This window comes from Ahaetulla prasina, chromosome 13 (genome assembly GCF_028640845.1).
Source record: "Ahaetulla prasina isolate Xishuangbanna chromosome 13, ASM2864084v1, whole genome shotgun sequence".
Classification (NCBI taxonomy): domain Eukaryota; kingdom Metazoa; phylum Chordata; class Lepidosauria; order Squamata; family Colubridae; genus Ahaetulla; species Ahaetulla prasina.
The window spans coordinates 22112832-22132187 of record NC_080551.1 but is presented as its reverse complement, the minus strand read 5'-3'; the positions used below and the strand labels follow the sequence as shown (position 1 = coordinate 22132187).

The window sequence follows — 19356 nt, the reverse complement described above, 5'->3', positions numbered from 1 at the left end:
ACAGGGGCAGGCATTTAAATAAGGATTTTTGTGATTTATGTAATGAAGGACACATTTTGGAAAGCGGCGGTTTTTTTTGCGGTCGTCTCTGCTGCTTTCCTCCCACCGGTTTGAACCAATTTACCTTAACCCACAATTCTCCAGGTTGCTTTTCTCTAGCCAGCATTCGGGGTTCTGCTAGAAGCAGGGCTTGGCTTGAAAAAAGAAGTAAGACGGATACAAGGTACTTTTTCAAAAGGCAACTGGTTTTTATTTTTTCTTTCTTTTTTCTTGAAGATGTTTTGCTTTTTTCTTGAAGCCGAACTTCTTCAAGGAAAAAAAAAAAGTCCAATTGCTTTTTGAAAAAGCACCTTTGGGACTTCTTTGTAGGTAAGTTCCAACTTTCAGTGGCTGGAGGATCTGGCCTTGCACTTGGCTTGGAAGCAGATTGTGGTTTCTTTTTAATTGAGATACTTTTTCTGTCTCCAATCTTGGCAGTTTCTTTGTGGCCTCCCATCCCTGAATTGAATCTGTTCTCTCCCTGCTTAGCTTCCAAGGCTAGCCTTTTGGGAGGGGGAAAAAAAGGGTGTGTGGGGGGGGGGCTTTCTTACCTAATCCAGAACAGGGGTCTCCAACCTTGGCCACATTAAGACTTGTGGACTTCAACTCCCAGAGTTCCTCAGCCAGCAAAGCAAAGCTGGCTGAGGAACTCTGGGAGTTGAAGTCCACAAGTCTTAATGTGGCCAAGGTTGGAGACCCCTGATCCAGAAGATCCAATTCTTGGGCTCAAGCCTGCAAGGCTGTTGATCATGCTGGCTGAGGAAGATGGGACTTGGGAGTCCAGACTAGCCAGAAGGTCACTCAGGCGGGGAGAGAAGTTTTCTGTCCACGAACAGATCAAACTGTAGTTTCCTCATTGCGATGGAAGGTGGCTTATGCATTCACATACAGGCTAAAACTTGCTAGTTAGGATGTTTGGGGCTTGCAACAAATCATGGTTTGTACAATCTAAGGGAGCCCCAACCAGCCAAATACATTTGGGGCAGTGGTGAAATCTAAATTTTTTTATTAGTGGTTCTGTGGGCGTGGCTTGGTGGGCTTGGTGTGGCTTGGTGGGCGTGGCAGGGGAAGGATACTGCAAAATCCCCATTCCCACCCCACTCTGGGGTCAGCCAGAGGTGGTATTTGCCGGTTCTCCAAACTACTCAAAATTTCCACTACCGGTTCTCCAGAACCTGTCAGAACCTGCTGGATTTCACCCCTGATTCGGGAGTTGTGAAACCCCCCCAAAATTGAGTTATTTGGCTTGGAAGGGGTGGGGGTCACAAAAAGGGAGTTTAGGAGCTGTACTTAGGAGTAATTGCTCCCAATTTGATTCGGGGGAAGAATAATCCTGAAAATTGCACATCTGCTCAAATAACTTTACTTCCAATTGTTTCATAGTGAAGCAGCCATGTTGGATTCCTCTGCTACAGGATGCCAAGGGACAGGACCTCAGCCCTCAGCCCTGCCCTTTGCCCACAAAAGAATTTTATGTCCTCTTCCCAATTCAGTAAGAGTTGCCAGAAGTCCAAGGTGGCCCATTCTCTTCACCGTTCTTCTTCTTTTCTTCACCACTGCCGCCAGCAAGGAAGATCAAAGCTTTTTAAATACAGTTTCTGCTCCCGGTTGGCCAACCAGCAATGTCACGGCCATCTCTGCCAAGAAACCCACAAATCTTGGACACGCCCAGTGGAGCCAACAAAAAACAGACTTGTCTTTTAGCAGGTTAATTAATCAAACTGGTGTAAGTCAGAAAAATGCCGGCCCGCTTCATACCTCTCTTCCTCAACGTCTTGATGCTTTCAGTGGTGACCGAAAGAAGACCAGAAGATCTTACTCAACATCAGCCATTGTTAATTCAATGGGCACAAGTCTTCAGGGTCTGGTTTCTTCTACTGGAACAGAGTCCCTTGGCACCATGGAGCGAAGATCAGTGTTTCTCCCATCAAGTAGTGAAGGAACCACTCAGAGCTCTGGTGCTTCCAAGTTCTTCAGATCTCGTAGCAATAACTTCCCAGCTCCAACTTCTATTCCATCTCATGTGGCAAGCTCAAAAAAGACCCTCTTTGACCAGGCGCCCACATATAATGAAGACTATGATACTGCTCGATTGGCTGCTGCCAACCCTCCAACAGATGTCACCATTCCTGTAACTCAACCTCTCTCCTCCCTTTGGGTCTCTGCTAGATACCCAGTTGAAACCACCGCTCAAGTTGCTATGCCTACACCTGTAACCTCGACAAGATTGCAGTCAGAAGAGACCAGTGGGGTTTCCACTCAGCAGCAAGGGGAACCTCTGAGCCTCAGTCGGTCTTCGCGTGGACCCATTTCCAGAAGGATTGAGCCCCGTGAGCTTTTTCCTCCATCAACTGCAACTGCTAGATCCCATCTTGATCCAGAGAATTCCACAGCAGCCCATCCTTATGAAGAAAGTGTCACAGCCTCACTGCCTATCCATAGCTTAGTTACAGTGGTGAGTTCTTCAGCCCAACAATCGACAGAAGATTCCATCTTGCAGGGATCTCAACAGCTTGAAGTCAGTTTCACGACGCCATTGACAAATTCCAGTCCACCAGGCTCATCTACTGTGGAAGCAGTGTTTTCTCTTGATGTGGCTGCTAATGAGAGCAATTGGATGGTGGTAGGGTCTACTGATACTATTCCTACGTCTGCAGCCGAGACACCAAGACACCAAGTTTCACTTGAAGTGACACAGCTTGCTTTTGCAACTGCAACTGTTGGCCTTCTGAAGGAAACCAGTCCTTTTCTTGAACCCCAGAGTTCTCTATTGAAAGACCACATTGAAAGCGTTCCACCAACTTCATCTTTTGGAACTTCAAAAGAAGATGAGGTCTCCTTGGTTTCTTATAACACACTAACTAGCTCCCTGGTGGAAGCGGTCACATTGGAACCAAAGGACAACACTTCTTCCGTAGCTGAAGGTTACGTTGATCCTACAGTGAGCACCATCTCAAAAGCTGAAACTGAGGCAACCAGTGTTGGTGTCAATTTCTTGAATCATCAGACTTCTTCACCATTGAGCACACTGCTTTCTGGAAATGCTGAAATTGGGCCCCGAGTTCCTTTTGAGACCGATCTGTTGGAAACTGTAGCCCACACTTCTGATTACGGGAAGCCATTAGAGACCCAATACTATGGAAGAAAGAGAGCGATTGCAGCAAGTACGAAAGAGTTACCTACCTCAAAGTCTCCCCTAACTGCCATGGAAGCTGATTCAGTCAGAAGACTGACCAGTGTTCACCCAGTAGATGCCAGGGGAACTGGAGCTACTCCATTATCTCCTCGAAGTTCTACCACTCCTATGTCCAAGATGTGGCAAACATGGAAGGAGTCTTCTGAGCCTGAGACAATTGCAGATTTCTTGGTGACAAAGGTATTTAGTCTTGGTACCACAAAAAACGACTCTGCTGTTCCATCACTCCCATATTTAGATACAGGAGATGTTCTATATCCAACTGGAGCAACCTCAACTAGACTGACCTACACTGATCTTTCAGAAGGACACACCACTAGTGCTTCAGTGGAGTCTTCTGGCAGTCCTGTTGAACAGAAGCTTCCCAGTCCATCACAATCTCATCCCACAGTTTCTCTTCCAGGTTTGATAGAATTTGATAGATCTTCAGTCACACCATCCCACCACTCTTTATTGTCAAGCATTACCTCCATTCCCTTCTCTACAATCAATGTTCCAGAGTCAACTTCGAAAACGTTTATCAACATTACGGAGGGCCACCTAGTTAGAAAAGGACACCAGGTCACAGGTACCTCCACTGCAAATAATATACAAATGATCGGCAGAACAACTTTGACCATTCGTAGCTCAAGATTCACCAGATCCAGTAATTCTGATGTTCCTGCATATCCATCTTCTGTCCTGGAGACCAAATCCAACCAGGCAACTCCTATATTTTCTGCTACAACTACTCTGTGGACCTCTCGAAGAACTCTTCCAGTTGAATCAAAAACTACTTGTAGGAACCTCTCTTGCCCAGAGAGTATCTTCACACCGCCTCAGAATATAGCGGCTCAACTCGTGACTTCCCAACCATTTTTGACCAAAAAGTTTTTGAGCACTATCTTAGGGACGGCAGCGCCCAAGAAACATGTGACCCTTGCAGATGCCGAGGTATCCGGATCAGAAGAGAGAGAGACAACTACATTACCCAGAACAAAAATGGTGACCAGAGTCCAACATGATCATTCTTCACAGCAGGCCAGGTCCGAATTCACCACCTCGCCGTTGAACCAGTCAGTGAAGGAGAATTTGACCCTGGGTAAATTCGTTTCAACTGTTCCAGCAGTGCGTATCCTGTCTTTGTGGTTTCGTCTCCTCAAAATAAATTACACCAACGCCCTGATGAACAAGTCTTCGGAAAGTTATAAGAAACTGGAAAAAGAAATTAAATTAACGGTAAGCATTTTCTTCCTTCTCTTCCCTTCGCGGAAGCTTCCTTTTTTTTTTTTTGAGTGAATATAATCCAATGTTGATGTTCTTACTAGGGCAGTGATGGCAACCCTTTTTGGCACCTGAGTGCCCAAACTGGAATGCCCCTGTGCATGCATCTGCGCCGGAGACCCAAAGACCAATTGGCTGGCACTCCAGCGCATGCAAAGACCAGCTGGCTGGTGCACATGTGCACGATGGAAACAAGAAGACCAGCTGGTGATGGCATGGGTGCCCACAGAGAGGGTTCTCTGTGCCGCCTCTGGCACATGTGCCATAATTTCACCGTCGGGTACTAGGGTATTCATGCCCTGATTCAGTCTACAATGTTTCCATAGTTCCTTAGTGGCCCTCGATTAATTGAAAGATAGCAAACGGCCAGAATTCTTCATATTGTATGACAGGTAGCCAGGTAAACCTGAGAGCTCTGGATTCCAAAGATCAAAAAAAAAAAAGGGGGGGGGGAGGGGTTTTAGGAGACAAAAATTTCTGACTTTCAGGACCTAGCTGTAGAAATATTAAAAAGTATCAGGAGAGATTTCAGGAATGGGTGAGTTAGGCCTCTGAAATACCGCTCCTCAATCTAACATAGGTAGACTGAGGTAGGTGACATATTGTCCTCTAGATCAGGGGTCTCCAACCTTGGCAACTTTAAGCCTGGCGGATTTCAACTCCCAGAAAGCCCCAGCCAGGGCTTCAAGTTGCCTGTTGTGTCTCGTCCGATCTCACCACCACAGCCGGGGTCTGCTTATCTGCTTCCGAACGCTGAAGAATGTCCTAGCATGCCTCCCGGCCCCAGCCCTGGCTCCATGCCCAGACAGGCTGAGGAGGGGGCATCTCCCGGCCCCAGCCCTGGCTACATGCCCAGACAGGCTGAAGAAGAGCAAGTATCTCCAGCCCCCAGCTCTGGCTCCATGCCCAGGCAAACGGAGCAACTAGACCCCTCCCCCTCCTCCACAACATGTGAGCCTGAGGAAGGTCTATTACCAACAGCTGCCGATTGGAGTGACCCTCGCTTCAGAAGAATTGATAGGCGGCGGCGTCAGAAGGAAGGGCAGGGCAGGCCTGGATAAGTGCTGAGTCATGGAGCCACACCCCATGGCCTATATAAAGGATCTGCTTTCTGGCAGTCTCTGAGTCAGGCAAAGTCTAAACATATCTTGCTGAAGTCACTTTCTGGTCTCCTGCCTGCCCTGAGGACTTTGCTAGGACTTTGGCAGAGCTGCAGAGGCACACCTGATTCGGATTTCCCTGACCCGGCCGTCAGCGGAGGAGTGGGACACGACATTGCCAAGGTTGGAGACCCCTGTTCTGGATTTTAATCCGATTGCAATTCCAAATGATCCTCACCATTGGAGATGTTGCTTAGGACTCTCATAAGGAACTAGAGTTGGGGAACATCTGGAGAGCTTTGGGTTTCCAATCACGAATTCAAAACTTTTTGCGTTTTCAATCACTAATTCCCTCACATCCCTGCACATAAATGGTTTCAGCTTCTACCCTCAAAAAGACACTATAGGGCTCTGCACACCAAAACAACTAGACACAAGGGCAGTTTTTTTCCCCAAATGCCATCACTCTGCTTAACAACTAATTCCCACAACACTGTCAAATAATTTACTGAGACTTTATTACTATTATTATTCTCTTCCCATCTATCTATCTCTTCCCACTTATGACTATAACCATGTTGCTGTATCTTTCAATTTATATTGTTTTTATTTGTTTCCTAGTACGATTTGATAGCTTATTAGTAACCTCGACTATCACTAAGTGTATCTTTTTATTCTTGATGAATGTATTTTATTCTCTTTATATACACTGACAGCATACACACCAAAGACAAATTCCTTGTGTGTCCAATCACACTTGGCCAATAAAGAATTCTATTCTATTCTATTCTATTCTATTCTATTCTATTCTATTCTATTCTATTCTATTCTATTCTATTCTATTCTATTCTATTCTATTCTATTCTATTCTATTCTACTCTACTCTACTCTACTCTACTCTACTCTATCCCCATCTCCATTTCCCACCCCCATCCCCTTCCCCATCCCCAGAATGTCCAGGATGTGAGAGGTCTGTAAATATTTTCACAGCCCTCTTTTAAGTGTCTTTTCTGCAGATAGGAACTCTGAAAAAGACTCTGGATGGACCCTATCTTGTGCCAACTGGAATATAGCACCATCCTGGTCTACCCTGAAGTCCCATCTCTGACTTCTCTGGGCTTAAATGCATTTTCATGTAGGAAGGTGATCTGATTTAGGGCCTGAAGGTGCTTGCCAAAGGACATTTCCAGGAGACATTCTTTTCTTGGCAGGCATCTATCAATTCACCCTCCCTTTTAGAGAGGGACACATCTGTTCAGAATAATGATAAGGTTGAAGTCAGTGACATAAGTCTGGTGGGGTCCTTGATGCTTAGAAATAATAACAGTCTGTGCGTCAAGGTCAGTACAGGAGGTTATTAAAAGGTAATTGACAGCATGCAGAAGCAAAGAAGGACTATATATGGCAGGGGTTTCCAACCTTGGCAACTTTAAGACTTGTGGACTTCAAGAGATTCTAGGAGTTGAAGTCCACAAGTCTTAAAGTTGCCAAGATTGGAGACCTCTGATATATGGGGTGATATGAGATCATAGGTTGTTTATGCAAAGTACCAAGGGAAATGTGGACCACACCACTGCCTCTCTTTCATCTTTTGTGCATGAACACAGGAGATTTTCGATGCAGTGGAAGGGGAGAGGGCACCTAGAACTTCTGAAGGCAAGTCTTCAGAATGTGCTTTAACAAGGGTTGGAAATATAATTTCCGCCTCTTCATTTATCCCAAAATTAACATTAAAGAGACCTTACTGAGGTTTTCAGTTCTTACTTTCTTGATCTTGTGGAGCTTGATATCCAAAGTTGGTTGTGTTGAACAAAGAAAGACACATTGTGCAATATCCATGGATTATCCATGTAGAGTTTTCTCTCCTTCTTACATTCTTAACATTCTTCTGGGCAAAACTGTTCCTTAACAATCTAAATGTTCTGCTTCCAGTTAAAGAAGATGCTGTCTACCTATGAGAACTTTCTGCATGCAAAGGTTCTTCGTTTCTTGTAAGTATGCTGCCAAATGTCCTGCTTGGTTTCTAGACAGGAAGAGACCTATGGAATTAAGGATAGAAGGGTATGAAACAGGGGTGAAATGCTCCCTGTTCGGACCGGATCGCCTGCTCTGGTAGTGATGGAGGTGGGTGGTGCGGAGAACTGGTAGCAAAAATCCCTCCCCACCCATGTCCAGCTGAGCCATGCAATCATCAAAGGTTTTTTTTTAAACTTTTAAAAGCATTTTTTCTTCGGCCAAAAAAAATGCTTTTAAAAGTAAAAAAAAAAGCCTCTGATGATTGTGCGGCTCAGCTGGAATCGTCAGAACCTTTTAAAAGCACTTTTTCTAGAACCACTTCGGCCGAAGAAGTGGTAGAAAAAATGCTTTTAAAAGCCTCCGACGATCGCAGCTGAGCCTTGCGATCATCAGAGGCTTTTTTCCCTACTTTTAAAGGAAAAAAATGCTTTTAAAAGAAAAGCCGTCTGACAATCAGACAACTCAGCTGCGATCGTCAGAGGAGCCTTTTAAAAGCATTTTTTTTACAACCTCTTCGGCTGAAGAGGTTGTAGAAAAAATGCTTTTAAAAGTTAAAAAAAAAGTTGGCCACACCCGCGCCCACAGAACTGGTAGTAACAAATTTTACATTTCATTACTGGTATGAAATACCAGTATGGAGATTTGGTCAGTTCTCTGCCCTGTCTTGGTTTCTGAAAGGGGGATGCCTCTGAATTTATTCCAAGCTTCAGAAGAGCTCATGTGCAGCTATAATAATTGCCCTTAAATTTTCATTGGTTCTTCTAAATTGGTTTTGCATCTGTGTAGATGCAAACTGAACACTTAGAACAGAAGTTCTGAATCGGTGTATTAGATCAATTGCGGATTCAAATCAGTTGGATCATTTGGAAAAAAATATGTTAATTCTTCCCCATCATTACTTTTGTCTACCTATGTAGCATGAAAGACGGGGTGATCCAGAAGAGACAGGTGTTGATTATGATCTGGAACAAATGGTCTGAACGGCTTGAGACTAGAGATAAAGGAAAAAAATAAAGGGGAGAAATTAGAAATGTACAATATGTAAATAATAAATATATAAGGATGTAGAAAAAAGCTATTAGTATTAGATAATTTAATGTAAATAAAGAAAATGGGATAAGAAAGAAAATAAAATAATGAATGAGATATGGGAGGGGAAAAGGTATAAAAGCGAAAGAAGACCACTAAGAAACATCGTTTAAAAATAGGAGCTATTTATATGTTTATATATTTATATATATTTATATGAGCCTCTGTGGCTCAGACTGGTAAGACAGTCTGTTATTAACACAGCTGCCTGCAATTACTGCAGGTTCTAGTCCCACCAGGCCCAAGGTTGACTCAGCCTTCCATCCTTTATAAGGTAGGTAAAATGAGGACCCAGATTGTTGGGGGCAATAAGTTGACTTTGTATATAAATATACAAATAGGATGAAGACTATTGCTTAACATAGTGTAAGCCGCCCTGAGTCTTCGGAGAAGGGCGGGATATAAATGCAAAAAAATAAAAAAATAAAAATATGTTGTGTGTTGTGTGTTTGTCAGATTGCGTATCACAATAAAACAATAAAAAGTTTAAAAAAAAGAAAAAGAAAGAAAGATGGGGTGTTCTATGCAGAGAGTATTCTCTCCAGAGATTTTCTTCTTTTGGACAATATTTGAGATAGAACCATAATAACGCTTTGTCCAATCTGGAATCCTTCCAATGGTTGCATCTAGAAGTCCTGGTCTGCTGGCTGGTATTTCCTGGAGTTCTAACATGCTAGGAATGTGTTAATGTCTATGGATGTTCTCCTGAATTCTGTCCCATAGGAATGGATCCGTCGTAGTGGAGAGCCAGGTGGTCTTCCAGGCAACAGGCCTTCTTCCCACCCCCTCTGACATCATACGGACAATTGTGACAAAGGTTGAGAGCCGGAAAATAGATGCGTTTTTTGACTGGAGGATAGATGTGAGATCTTTGCACTTAAATGGTGAGTCACCAAGCAACAGGCTTTGGTCTGGCTGCCATGATTTAACCTTTTTAGATACTTTTGGCCTAGATAATAGAATAACAGAGTTGGAAGGGACCTTGGAGGTCTTCTAGTCCAACCCCCTGCTTAAGCAGGAAACCCTACACCACAAAAGGTTGTCCAACATCTTCTTAAAAACTTCCAGATAGGGTGTTCCATGCACCCACAACTTCTGGAGGCAAGTTGTTCCACTGATTAATTGTTCTCAGTGTCAGGAAATTTCTCCTTAGTTCTGAGTTGCTTCTCTCCTTGATTAGTTTCCATCCATTGCTTCTTGTCCTGCCCTCAGGTGCTTTGGAGAATAGCTTGACTCCCTCTTCTTTGTAGCAGCCCCTGAGATATTGGAAGGCTGCTATCATGTCTCCCCTGGTCCTTTGTTTCATTAAACTAGACATACCCAGTTCCTGCAACCATTCTTCATATGTTTTAGCCTCCAGTCCCCTAATCATCTTTGTTGCTCTTCTCTGCACTCTTTCCATAGTCTCAACATCTTTTTTACATCCTGGCGACCAAAACTGAATGCAGTATTCCAAGTGTGGCCTTTTCAAGGCATTATAAAGTGGTATTAACACTCCACGTGATCTCAATCATCTGGTTGATTGAGTCTTCATTTACATAAACAACAGGCCTAATTAAGGAACTTAATTTCCTTCCTGCAACAAGGCAGTAGCAAACTTCATTTCCTTACTGAAATTTATTTGTTAGGTTTTTATCTATTGGTTGATTTGTAATGGGAAGATGCTTCTGCTAGTAGACTTGCTTCCTAGAATTGTCCTCTCTTTTCACTAGGATTCAGCTTGAAAAATCTAGAACCTGAGAAGTTGGCTGTATTTTTCAGTCTCCTGGAACTGGGGTCCATATCAGCCTTTGATCACAAGAACCTTGCTCAAGAACACTTGGAAAGTCTGAAGATCAAGGTAATGGAACAAGGTCCTTGACTTAACAAGGCCTGGAGAACACATGATAGAAGAGAGGTCTATTGTGGATGAGTTTAGCCAGTCCTGCTTGGTTAAATTAAATAAGTAAGGTAAAGGTAAAGGTTCCCCTTGCACATATCATATTTTTTGGAGTATAAGACGCACCGGAGTATAAGACACGTCTTAGTTTTTGGGGAGGAAAATAAGAAAAAAGCTGATTGGCTGGTGGATTGGCCTCCCGGAATAATCCCAATCAGCTGTTCCCAGAGGTGAATTTTTAGCAACAGGTTCCTTGGTTGTGAGCTCTGTGCCTTGCTTTATTTTTGCTTTTTTTTCTGCCTCTGAAACTTCTGAAACAGCTTCGGAAAAAAAGCCTCTGAAACTCTGTTTGGGAGCTTCTTTTCTGAAGCTTAGTTTCTGATGCTTTTTTCAGCCTCTGAAACCTCCGTTTGAGAAGCTGGGCGGGGCTACATTCGGAGTATAAGACGCACCCAAATTTTCACTCTCTTTTTTTGGGGGAAAAAGGTGCGTCTTATACTCCGAAAAATACAATATGTGCTAGTCGTTCCCGAATCTAGGGGGGCAGTGCTCATCTTGGTTTCAAAGCCGAAGAGCCAGCACTATCGGAAGACGTCTCCGTGGTCATGTGGCTGGCATGATTCAATGCCAAAGGTGCATGGAACGCTGTTCTCTTCCCACCAAAGGTGGTCCCTATTTTTTCTACTTGCATTTTTATGTGCTTTCGAACTGCTAGGTTGGCAGAAGCTGGGACAAGTCACGGGAGCTCACCCCGTTACATGGCAGCACTAGGGATTCGAACCGCTGAACTGCCGACCTTTCGATTGACAAGCTCAGCGTCTTAGCCACTGAGCCACCACATCCCTTTAATTAAACGAGTAGGTTTGGTCTACTGCTTCCAAATTAAGATCTCAGATAATTTTTCTTGATGAACTTCTGTGCCAGGAAACCTTAAGCTTAATGAAGTGTAAATATGTTCCAGGATTTAGGGAGGGATGAGAAATTAAGAGTATTTCTCTGTTGAGATGCAGTTAATCCTTAACTCTGCAAACTGAATTTATGACTCGGTGATACAATAATTTCTTCATCCCATACAGATGAAATTCTTGCTTGGAACCCGATATGTAGTTCCTTTGATCTCGCTTGTTGATAATCGGTACGTAGCAAATTTCTGGGAAGGATCGCTTCTCCAACAAAAAACAGTGGGCTGGACATTTTTCAGGCTGGACATTTGACCAATCCAAAACAACTTCATGGGTTCATTTGAAACAGCCTGTCGTGTCCCACTCCTCCTCTGACGGCCGGGTCTGGGAAGTCTGTATCTAGCATGGCCATGAAGCCTCTGCAGCTTTGCCAAATTCCTGTCAGAGTTCTCAGGGCAGGCAGGAATCCAAGGTGTGACTTCAGCAACCAGATGAGACTTTGCCTGACTTTTGGCTTTGCCTGCCAAAAAGCAGATCCTTTATATAGGCCATGGGGTGTGGCTCCATGACTCAGCACTTATCCAGGCCTGCCCCTCCCTTCCTTTTGCTGACGTCACCTCTCCATTCTCCGGAAGCGGGGATCTGTCCACGTTTTGTCCTCCTGCTCAGCTGCCGGCAATTCTAGCTCGTGGCTGGCTTCTTGCTCACACACTGTAGGAGGGATGTTTGTTTGCTCATTCTGTCCGGGCATATATATATTTGCTTGTAGTCAAATGTATATCAAATGCTGAATTTTCACATCTCCTGGAAGTCAAGTCAAAGTCTTCATTAACAGAAAGTAACCTAATTTCTCTTGTACAGAAATGCCCAAGGTGGCGTTGATATAAATGGAAATATCTTCATCAGGAGCGTTACTCATGTGGACATTCCCTGGATTCTCAAAGCACTGATTGGGCTTTCAAATGTGTCTGTGGACCTCATCTCACTCTCCATCAACGGTCAGTGGGTACAAAGCCATGACAGACTTTAGGCCTGAGGTTGGGTTCAGGCGAGAGCAGAGGTGAAATCCTACCGGTTCGGACCGGTTCGGGCGAACCATTTGGGATTATGGGCATCAGTTCGCAGAACCGGTAGTAATTGCCCTTCCTTGGCCCCACCCATGCCCAGCCAGTCGCCGCTCACCTCTGGGAGCAAAGCTGGCTGAGGAACTCTAGAAGTTGAAATCCACAAGTCTTAAAGGGACCAAGGTTGGAGACCCCTGGACTAAGAGAAGGATGGTAGGCAGGAATATTCCCCTCCCCATTTTCCTGCCATTCACAACAAGGAGTGGCTGGGAGGGGAGGGGCCGGTGAGGAGCCCCTCGATGTGAATGATGTCAAGTTGGCCATGCCCACCCAGTCACATGACCTCCCCCAACAAGCCACGGCCACAGAACCGGTAGGAAATTTTTTTTAGTTTCATCCCTGGGCGAGAGTTAGCTTTTTCCTTAAATGCAACTCTCTGGTTCTAGGTTCAAAGCTCAGTCTGCAGGTCTTCCCAGTTTCCTTCTTGATAACCAACAGAATATTCAATGAGAAGATGTTGGACCGTTCTTCTGCAGAACGTCAGAACATTGCCAAGGATCTCTCCGATACGGTAAGTGAGATGAACGGTTGCTGGAAATCCAAATTCATCTTTTGCTACATACGTTGAAAACTCTTCTTGATGCTTGGTTATTATTAAGAGATGTAGATCTAGTCTTATTTAAAGCAGTAAAAGGTATATAGATTATAAAGCAGGGGTGAAATGCTCCCGGTTCGGACCGACCGATCTGGTAGTGATGGCGGTGGGTGGTTCGGAGAACCGGTAGCAAAAATCCCTGCTCCCACCCCACCCATGGCCACCCAATTGCCCGCTTGCTGCTTCTTTCCAGCTTGCTCGCCTTTCTCGCCCGAATGGTAGGAATAGGTTGTCAAAAATGCTTTTAAAAGATAAAAAAAGAAGGCTCTGATGATCACAGCTGATCCGAGTGATGGTCAGAGCCTTTTTTTTTTTTTTACTTTTAAAAGCATTTTTTTACAACCGATTTGGCTGAAGAGGTAAAAAAATGCTTTTAAAAGTAAAAAAAAAAATCGTGTGCCACAGCTGATCACCCCCCTCCTCACGCACTGTTCTACTTACCCCATGCCTTCTTTTGGCGTGCACTGTGGGTGCGCACATGAATACCTTGCATTTGGTGCATGGTGCGCACTGCGCATGCGCAGCCAGCAAACCAGTAAAATGGTTCAGATTTCACCACTTATAAAGTCTGATTTTCTTAGGTCTACGCACCGTTCTTTTCTAGCAGGCACTGGATGATAAGATTTTTTTCCTGGTGAAGGAGGATTCTTAAGTTTTTCACCTCTGCAGTATTTGTGATAAGGATAAATTAGAAGCTGTAGATTTCTTTTTTTTTTATTGAAAAAGTTTTACAACAACAATTAAATTTTTCCCCTCCCCTCCCCCTCCTTCCCCCCTCCCTCCAAAACCACCCCCCCCTTCCCAGAGCAAACACAAGGTATAGTTCAATAAACAAACAGTCATACATTAAAATTTTAAAATCTAACACAATTATAATCCTTCTCTCTCACATAACCTGACTTCTTCCATTAAAATCAAAAACAACATCCTTCATTCAAAGGCAATCTGAAATTTCTTAATCTGATATCTATTTTGAATATAATCAATCCAATTCTTCCATTCGTTTAGATATTTTTCTTGAGTAGTGTCTTTCAAGAAGGCTGAGTTTTTAGCCATCTCAGCGAAGCTGTAGTTTTCTTAATTAGCTTAGCTTGGAAATGCGTGGGAGTTTCAACTCTGGATAAGCAATTCAAGATAATTCCTTTTTCTTTTTAAGGTTCCCATGGTGTAAGGCAGCTTTAAGACTTACGGACTTCCAACTCCGAGAATTCTTCAGAATTCCATGCTGGCTGGGAAATTCTGGGAGTTGAGGTTCACGTGTCTTAACGTTGCCACGTTTGGGTGGGTGAGGCTTTTAGGAGAGCTCTGATCTTGACTCACCTTGTGAAAATGATTGCTTTCCAGCTTACCCGTATACTTGGCAAATACGAAAATCTCCTCCAAGTGGCAATCCGTAAGATCACGTAAGTTAATTGAATCATCTTGTCTTTGATAGCCTGCTTATTAGGTAGCCTGTTGCTGATGACATTTGAGGTCACTTTTCTTCAACTTAGTGTCTACCTGTTTGGTTGGATTACAGCTTTGCCAGTTAATAATTTGGCCACGCTGGCATGCAGCTTATTTGGAAAACTCCTACTAGACCAGCGGTTCTCAACCTGTGGTTGGGACCCCGTTGGGGGTCGAATGACGATTTGCCAGGGGTCGCCTAAGACCATGGGAAATATGGGAAGTATACTCCAATGGTTGACTTCACAAGCCAGCTGCAGGCTCTTCAAATCGCTAGCCAAATTCGGCTTCAGGCGCGATGAATTAAAAAAGAGAGAAATCTTTGCTCTGATGTCTCCCTCTCAAGCCAGCTGCAATCACTCCCAATCGCTAGCCTAATCTGGCTTCAGGCGTGATAAACTTAATAGGGGAGGAGTCTCTGCATTAATGCCTCCGTCCTCAAGGCAATCGCAAGCAGTTCAGATCGCTAGCCAATACAGCTTCAGGCGCGATAAATTCAAAACAAAAATAATTTTATGGTTGGGGTCGCCACATCGTGGGGAATTGTATTAAAGGGGTCACAGCACTATAAAGTTCGAGAACCACTGTACTAGACTCTTCTTTGAATCTAGCATGAAGCCATAACGTTTTTTGTTGAAACCAGCAACTTTGGGGGCCTCTATAGAGGCTGGGCTCAGAGAACTGAGTCATAATGTGACTTCTGGATGTTGGGTTAGTGCAGTGGGCGAACCTAGTTGGTCACTGTGAGATAAATAAAAAGAGGTAGATAAGTAAATAAAAAAAAATAAAAAAGATAAATAAATAAGAAATAGATAAATAAAAGGAATCGGAACACAAAATACAAACTGAGTGGACATGACCTTGTAGATGACCCTCACTCTGTCAAGGATCTTGGAGTACTCATATTAAATGATCTAAGTGCCAAAGCCCACTGTAACAACATCGCCAAAAAGGCTTTAAGGGTTGTAAATCTAATCTTGCATAGCTTCTTCTCTGATAAGATTACACTACTAACTAGAGCATACAAAACATTTTGCTAGACCAATTCTTGAATACAGCTCATCTATCTGGAACCCGCACTGCATATCGGACATTAATACAATTGAACATGTCCAGAAATATTTCACTCCTCCGCTTGCAACAAAATACCTTATGCCACCAGACTTGAAATTTTGGGCTTAGAAAATTTAGAACTACGCCGCCTTCGGTCTGACCTAAGCATAGCTCATAAAATCATCTGCTACAATGTCCTACCTGTCAATGACTACTTCAATTTCAACCACAACAATACACAGGCACACGATAGATACAAACTTAAGGTAAAACGCACCAAACTCGATTGCAAAACATACGACTTCAGCAACAGAGTGGTCAATGCCTGGAATGCACTACCTGACTCTATGGTTTCATCCCCAAACCCCCAAATTTTAACCTTAAGACTGTCTACTGTTGACCTCACCCCCATTCCCAAGAGGTCTGTAAGGGGCGTGCATAAGTGCACCTGCGTGCCTTCCGTCCCTGTCCTAATGTTCCTTTTAATTGTATTTAATTAATTGTACCTTGATGAACGTATCTTTTCTTTTATGTACACTGAGAGCATATGCACCAAGACAAATTCCTTGTGTGTCCAATCACACTTGGCCAATAAAGAATTCTATTCTATTCTATTCTATTCTATTCTATTCTATTCTATTCTATTCTATTCTATTCTATTCTATTCTATTCTATTCTATTCTATTCATTTTATGTATTCAATTCATGCTTATATATATTATCTAATATGTACTCGACAAATAAAATAAATTAATAAGCAACCTGCGTTTTAACATCAGATGTGAACCAGATCAACCTCCTTTAGCCATGTCTTTCTGTTGCACTTGTAGAGGCGGCTCTCTTGTTTGTTACGGAGACGTGATATTTCAGCAACCAGCGCCAAGCAACAAGGCTGTTCTCCAGACTCTGGCATTTTCGGTCGATCCAAAGGATTACCTAGATTCCTCGAGTTTTCAAGTGGATCGGTTCGTGGTTATCTACCTGACGACATCCTGATTTACTCCCGGTCCAGGAAAGCCACCTTCGACACGCAGTCTGGTTCTGCAACGCTATGGAGCAACAACTCAATCAGCTGGAGAAATGCGTCTTCTTCCGGACTTCCAGAATTCCTCGGCATATCATCTCGCCCGAGGCATAGCCATGGACCCATGTAAAGTAGAAGCTTTGTGTAGCTGGGAAGCCCTCGTCGGGTGAAGGATGTTCAGCGCCTGCTGGGCTTCGCCAACTACTACCGGACCTTCATCCCGGCTTCGCCACACTGACAGCTCCACTTACCCAGCTCCTCAGGAAGAAGGTTGCATTCCGTGGGGTCCCCGCAGCAAGAAGCATTCACAGCCCTCAAGAAAGCCTTCGCCACGGAACCCGTCCTGAGGCATCCCGACCCGCTCCGGCCTTTTGTGGTGGAAACGGACGCGTCCAATGTGGCTCTGGGAGCGGTGCTACAGGCTCCGACGAATGGTGGCACACTTTTTCCCTGCGCTTACTCCCGGAAACTCAACCTTCCGAGCGCAACTACACTATCTGGGAAAAAGAGTTGCTGGCTATCAAGGCTGCATTCGAGGCTTGGCGACACCATCTGGAGGGCCCGACATCAGGTGGAGGTCCGAACGGACCATCGAATCTCGAGCACCTCACCACAGCTCGGAAGTTAAACCAGCGGCAGATCCGTGGTCGTTGTTTTTGCCCGGTTCAACTTCCGCGTGACCTACATTCCCAGCGGTCACAACCGGAGGGCGGATGCCCTGTCCCGCAAGCCAGAGTACCTCTGCGCCAAGGACCCCTTCCTCCACGGACAGTGCTGCCGGCAGAAGCCTTGGCCGCAGCACGGGAGCCAGTGGACTTGCGGCCCAGGTGCGAGAGGCGCAGCGCCAGGACGCCTGGTCGCAGCAAAGGAGAGCGGAGGTGGGCCCCACGCCTCCTTGGACCTTGGAGGAGGACTTACTCAAGTTTCGCGATTATATGTGCCCACAGGACCACTCGAGCCTCGTCATGACCCAGTGCCACGACAACCCTGCAGCAGGACATTTTGGGTTCTTCAAGACCCTCCACCTGGTGACACGGACCTTTTGGTGGCCCAGTGCGGCATGATATACATGCCTCACGTGACATCCTGCGTGCATGCCGGCAAGCCAAGACCGCCACGGGGCCCCTCCCGGCTCCTCCAGCCCTTGCCGACACCCGACAGACCCTGGGGGGCGATCTCTATGGACTTCCTGACGGACCTGCCGCCGTCCTCTGGGTTCACCACGGTGCTGGTGGTGGTGGACATGCTCACCAAGATGGCACACTTCATCCCATGCCGTGGACTGCCCACAGCCGCAAAAACGGCCCGTCTCTTTCTGCAGCACATCTTCCACCTCCATGGTCTATCGGACAGGGTGGTTTCGGACCGCGGAGTTCAGTTCACAGCCCGCTTCTGGAAGAGCCTGATGGCCGCGTTGGAGGTGCAGGTGTGTCTGTCGTCATCGCACCATCCGGAGACCGACGGGGGTACAGAGAAGGTCATCGGTATACTGGAACAGTATCTCCATTGCTTCATCAACCAGCAACAGGACAACTGGGCCGACTACCTGTCCCTGGCGGAGTTTGCTTTTAACAACTCTCAGCACACCTCTACTCAGATGACCCCGTTCTTTGCCAATGTGGGGTACCATCCGCGGCTCTTCCCTCTGGCACCACCGGACTCTCCTGTTCCCGAAACGCAGACCTTCCTGACGGAATTGCATACGGTCCAACAGTTGTACGTCAGCAGCTGAATCGGGCAAGGAGGATTACAAGCGGTCCGCCGACCGCTCCCGGCGAACAACGCCCCGCTGTGATTGGAGACGGTGTGGCTCTCACCAAACACCTCCCGTCCGACCGCCCGGTAAAGAAGTTGGACCACCGATTCATCGGCCCGTTCCTGTCGAGGCAGTCATCAACCCGGTAGCCTACCGACTGACCCTGCCACGATCCATGCGGATCCACCCGTTTTCACGGTCCCTTCTGGTTCCTGAGGCCACACGAGTCCCGGTGCCCAACAGCACCCGTCACTGTCGCGAGGCGGATCGGAGGAATCTGAAGTCCACAGCGTCTGAGACTCCCGCTGGCTGAAGGTCGTTTCCAATATTTGATCGCGTGGAAGGGATCGGGACCGATTTCTCCTGGGTAGATGCCTCCGGCGTTCATGCCCTGACCTGGTGCAGGCCTTCCATGAGCAGAACCCAGCTCGACCGCATCCCGATCGTCAGCCCGGAAGGGCCCTGCGGCGAGGGATACTGTTGTGACCCAGGTTCCTGGACCCCGACTCCTGGACTCGGATGATTCAGAAAGTGAGGCAGCAGACCTGGCCAGCCCTGCTTCTCTTGAGCCCTTTCCCTCCCTGGCACCCACTCAAAGGGATGGGGAGGGGCCGGCACAGGCTGATTCCATGGAGCCTCCTTCTGATTTGTAGCCCCAAGAACAGTTTTGGAGGCGATGCAAGGTCACGTGGCGTGTCGCCGTGCGCAGCAGGGGAAGAGTTGGGACAGAGCCAAGTCATAATTGTCATGCAGTCACATCAGGAGAGAGTATAAATAGGAGGCGGGGCTTGCTGGTTTTTTGTCTTGGACAAAGTAATGAGTTAGCGAGCTAATGAATTGGCGAGCTAACTATTTCAATGGAGGAAAGAATATA

General features: G+C 45.7%; 1 protein-coding gene across 1 annotated transcript; it reads left to right on the top strand.

The window, feature by feature from the left end:
• The first annotated feature begins 1440 nt into the window (after nt 1-1440).
• On the top strand, nt 1441-18417 carry LOC131184771 (uncharacterized). The gene is made up of 10 exons (XM_058156478.1): nt 1441-4453; nt 7531-7589; nt 9427-9587; nt 10416-10543; nt 11659-11717; nt 12346-12482; nt 12995-13119; nt 14548-14606; nt 16533-16667; nt 18408-18417. The coding sequence occupies exons 1-10, from the start codon at nt 1883-1885 to the stop codon at nt 18415-18417; spliced, it is 3444 nt and encodes a 1147-aa protein (XP_058012461.1). The 5' UTR covers nt 1441-1882.
• The last annotated feature ends 939 nt before the right edge of the window (nt 18418-19356 follow it).

Bases quoted from the DNA above. Each gene is read 5' to 3' on its own strand.
- LOC131184771 (XM_058156478.1), top strand. From the start codon at position 1,883: ATGGGCACAAGTCTTCAGGGTCTGGTTTCTTCTACTGGAACAGAGTCC. The intron at 7,590-9,426 runs GTAAGTATGCTG...TCTGTCCCATAG, and splicing joins GCAAAGGTTCTTCGTTTCTT to GAATGGATCCGTCGTAGTGG. The intron at 13,120-14,547 runs GTAAGTGAGATG...ATTGCTTTCCAG, and splicing joins CCAAGGATCTCTCCGATACG to CTTACCCGTATACTTGGCAA.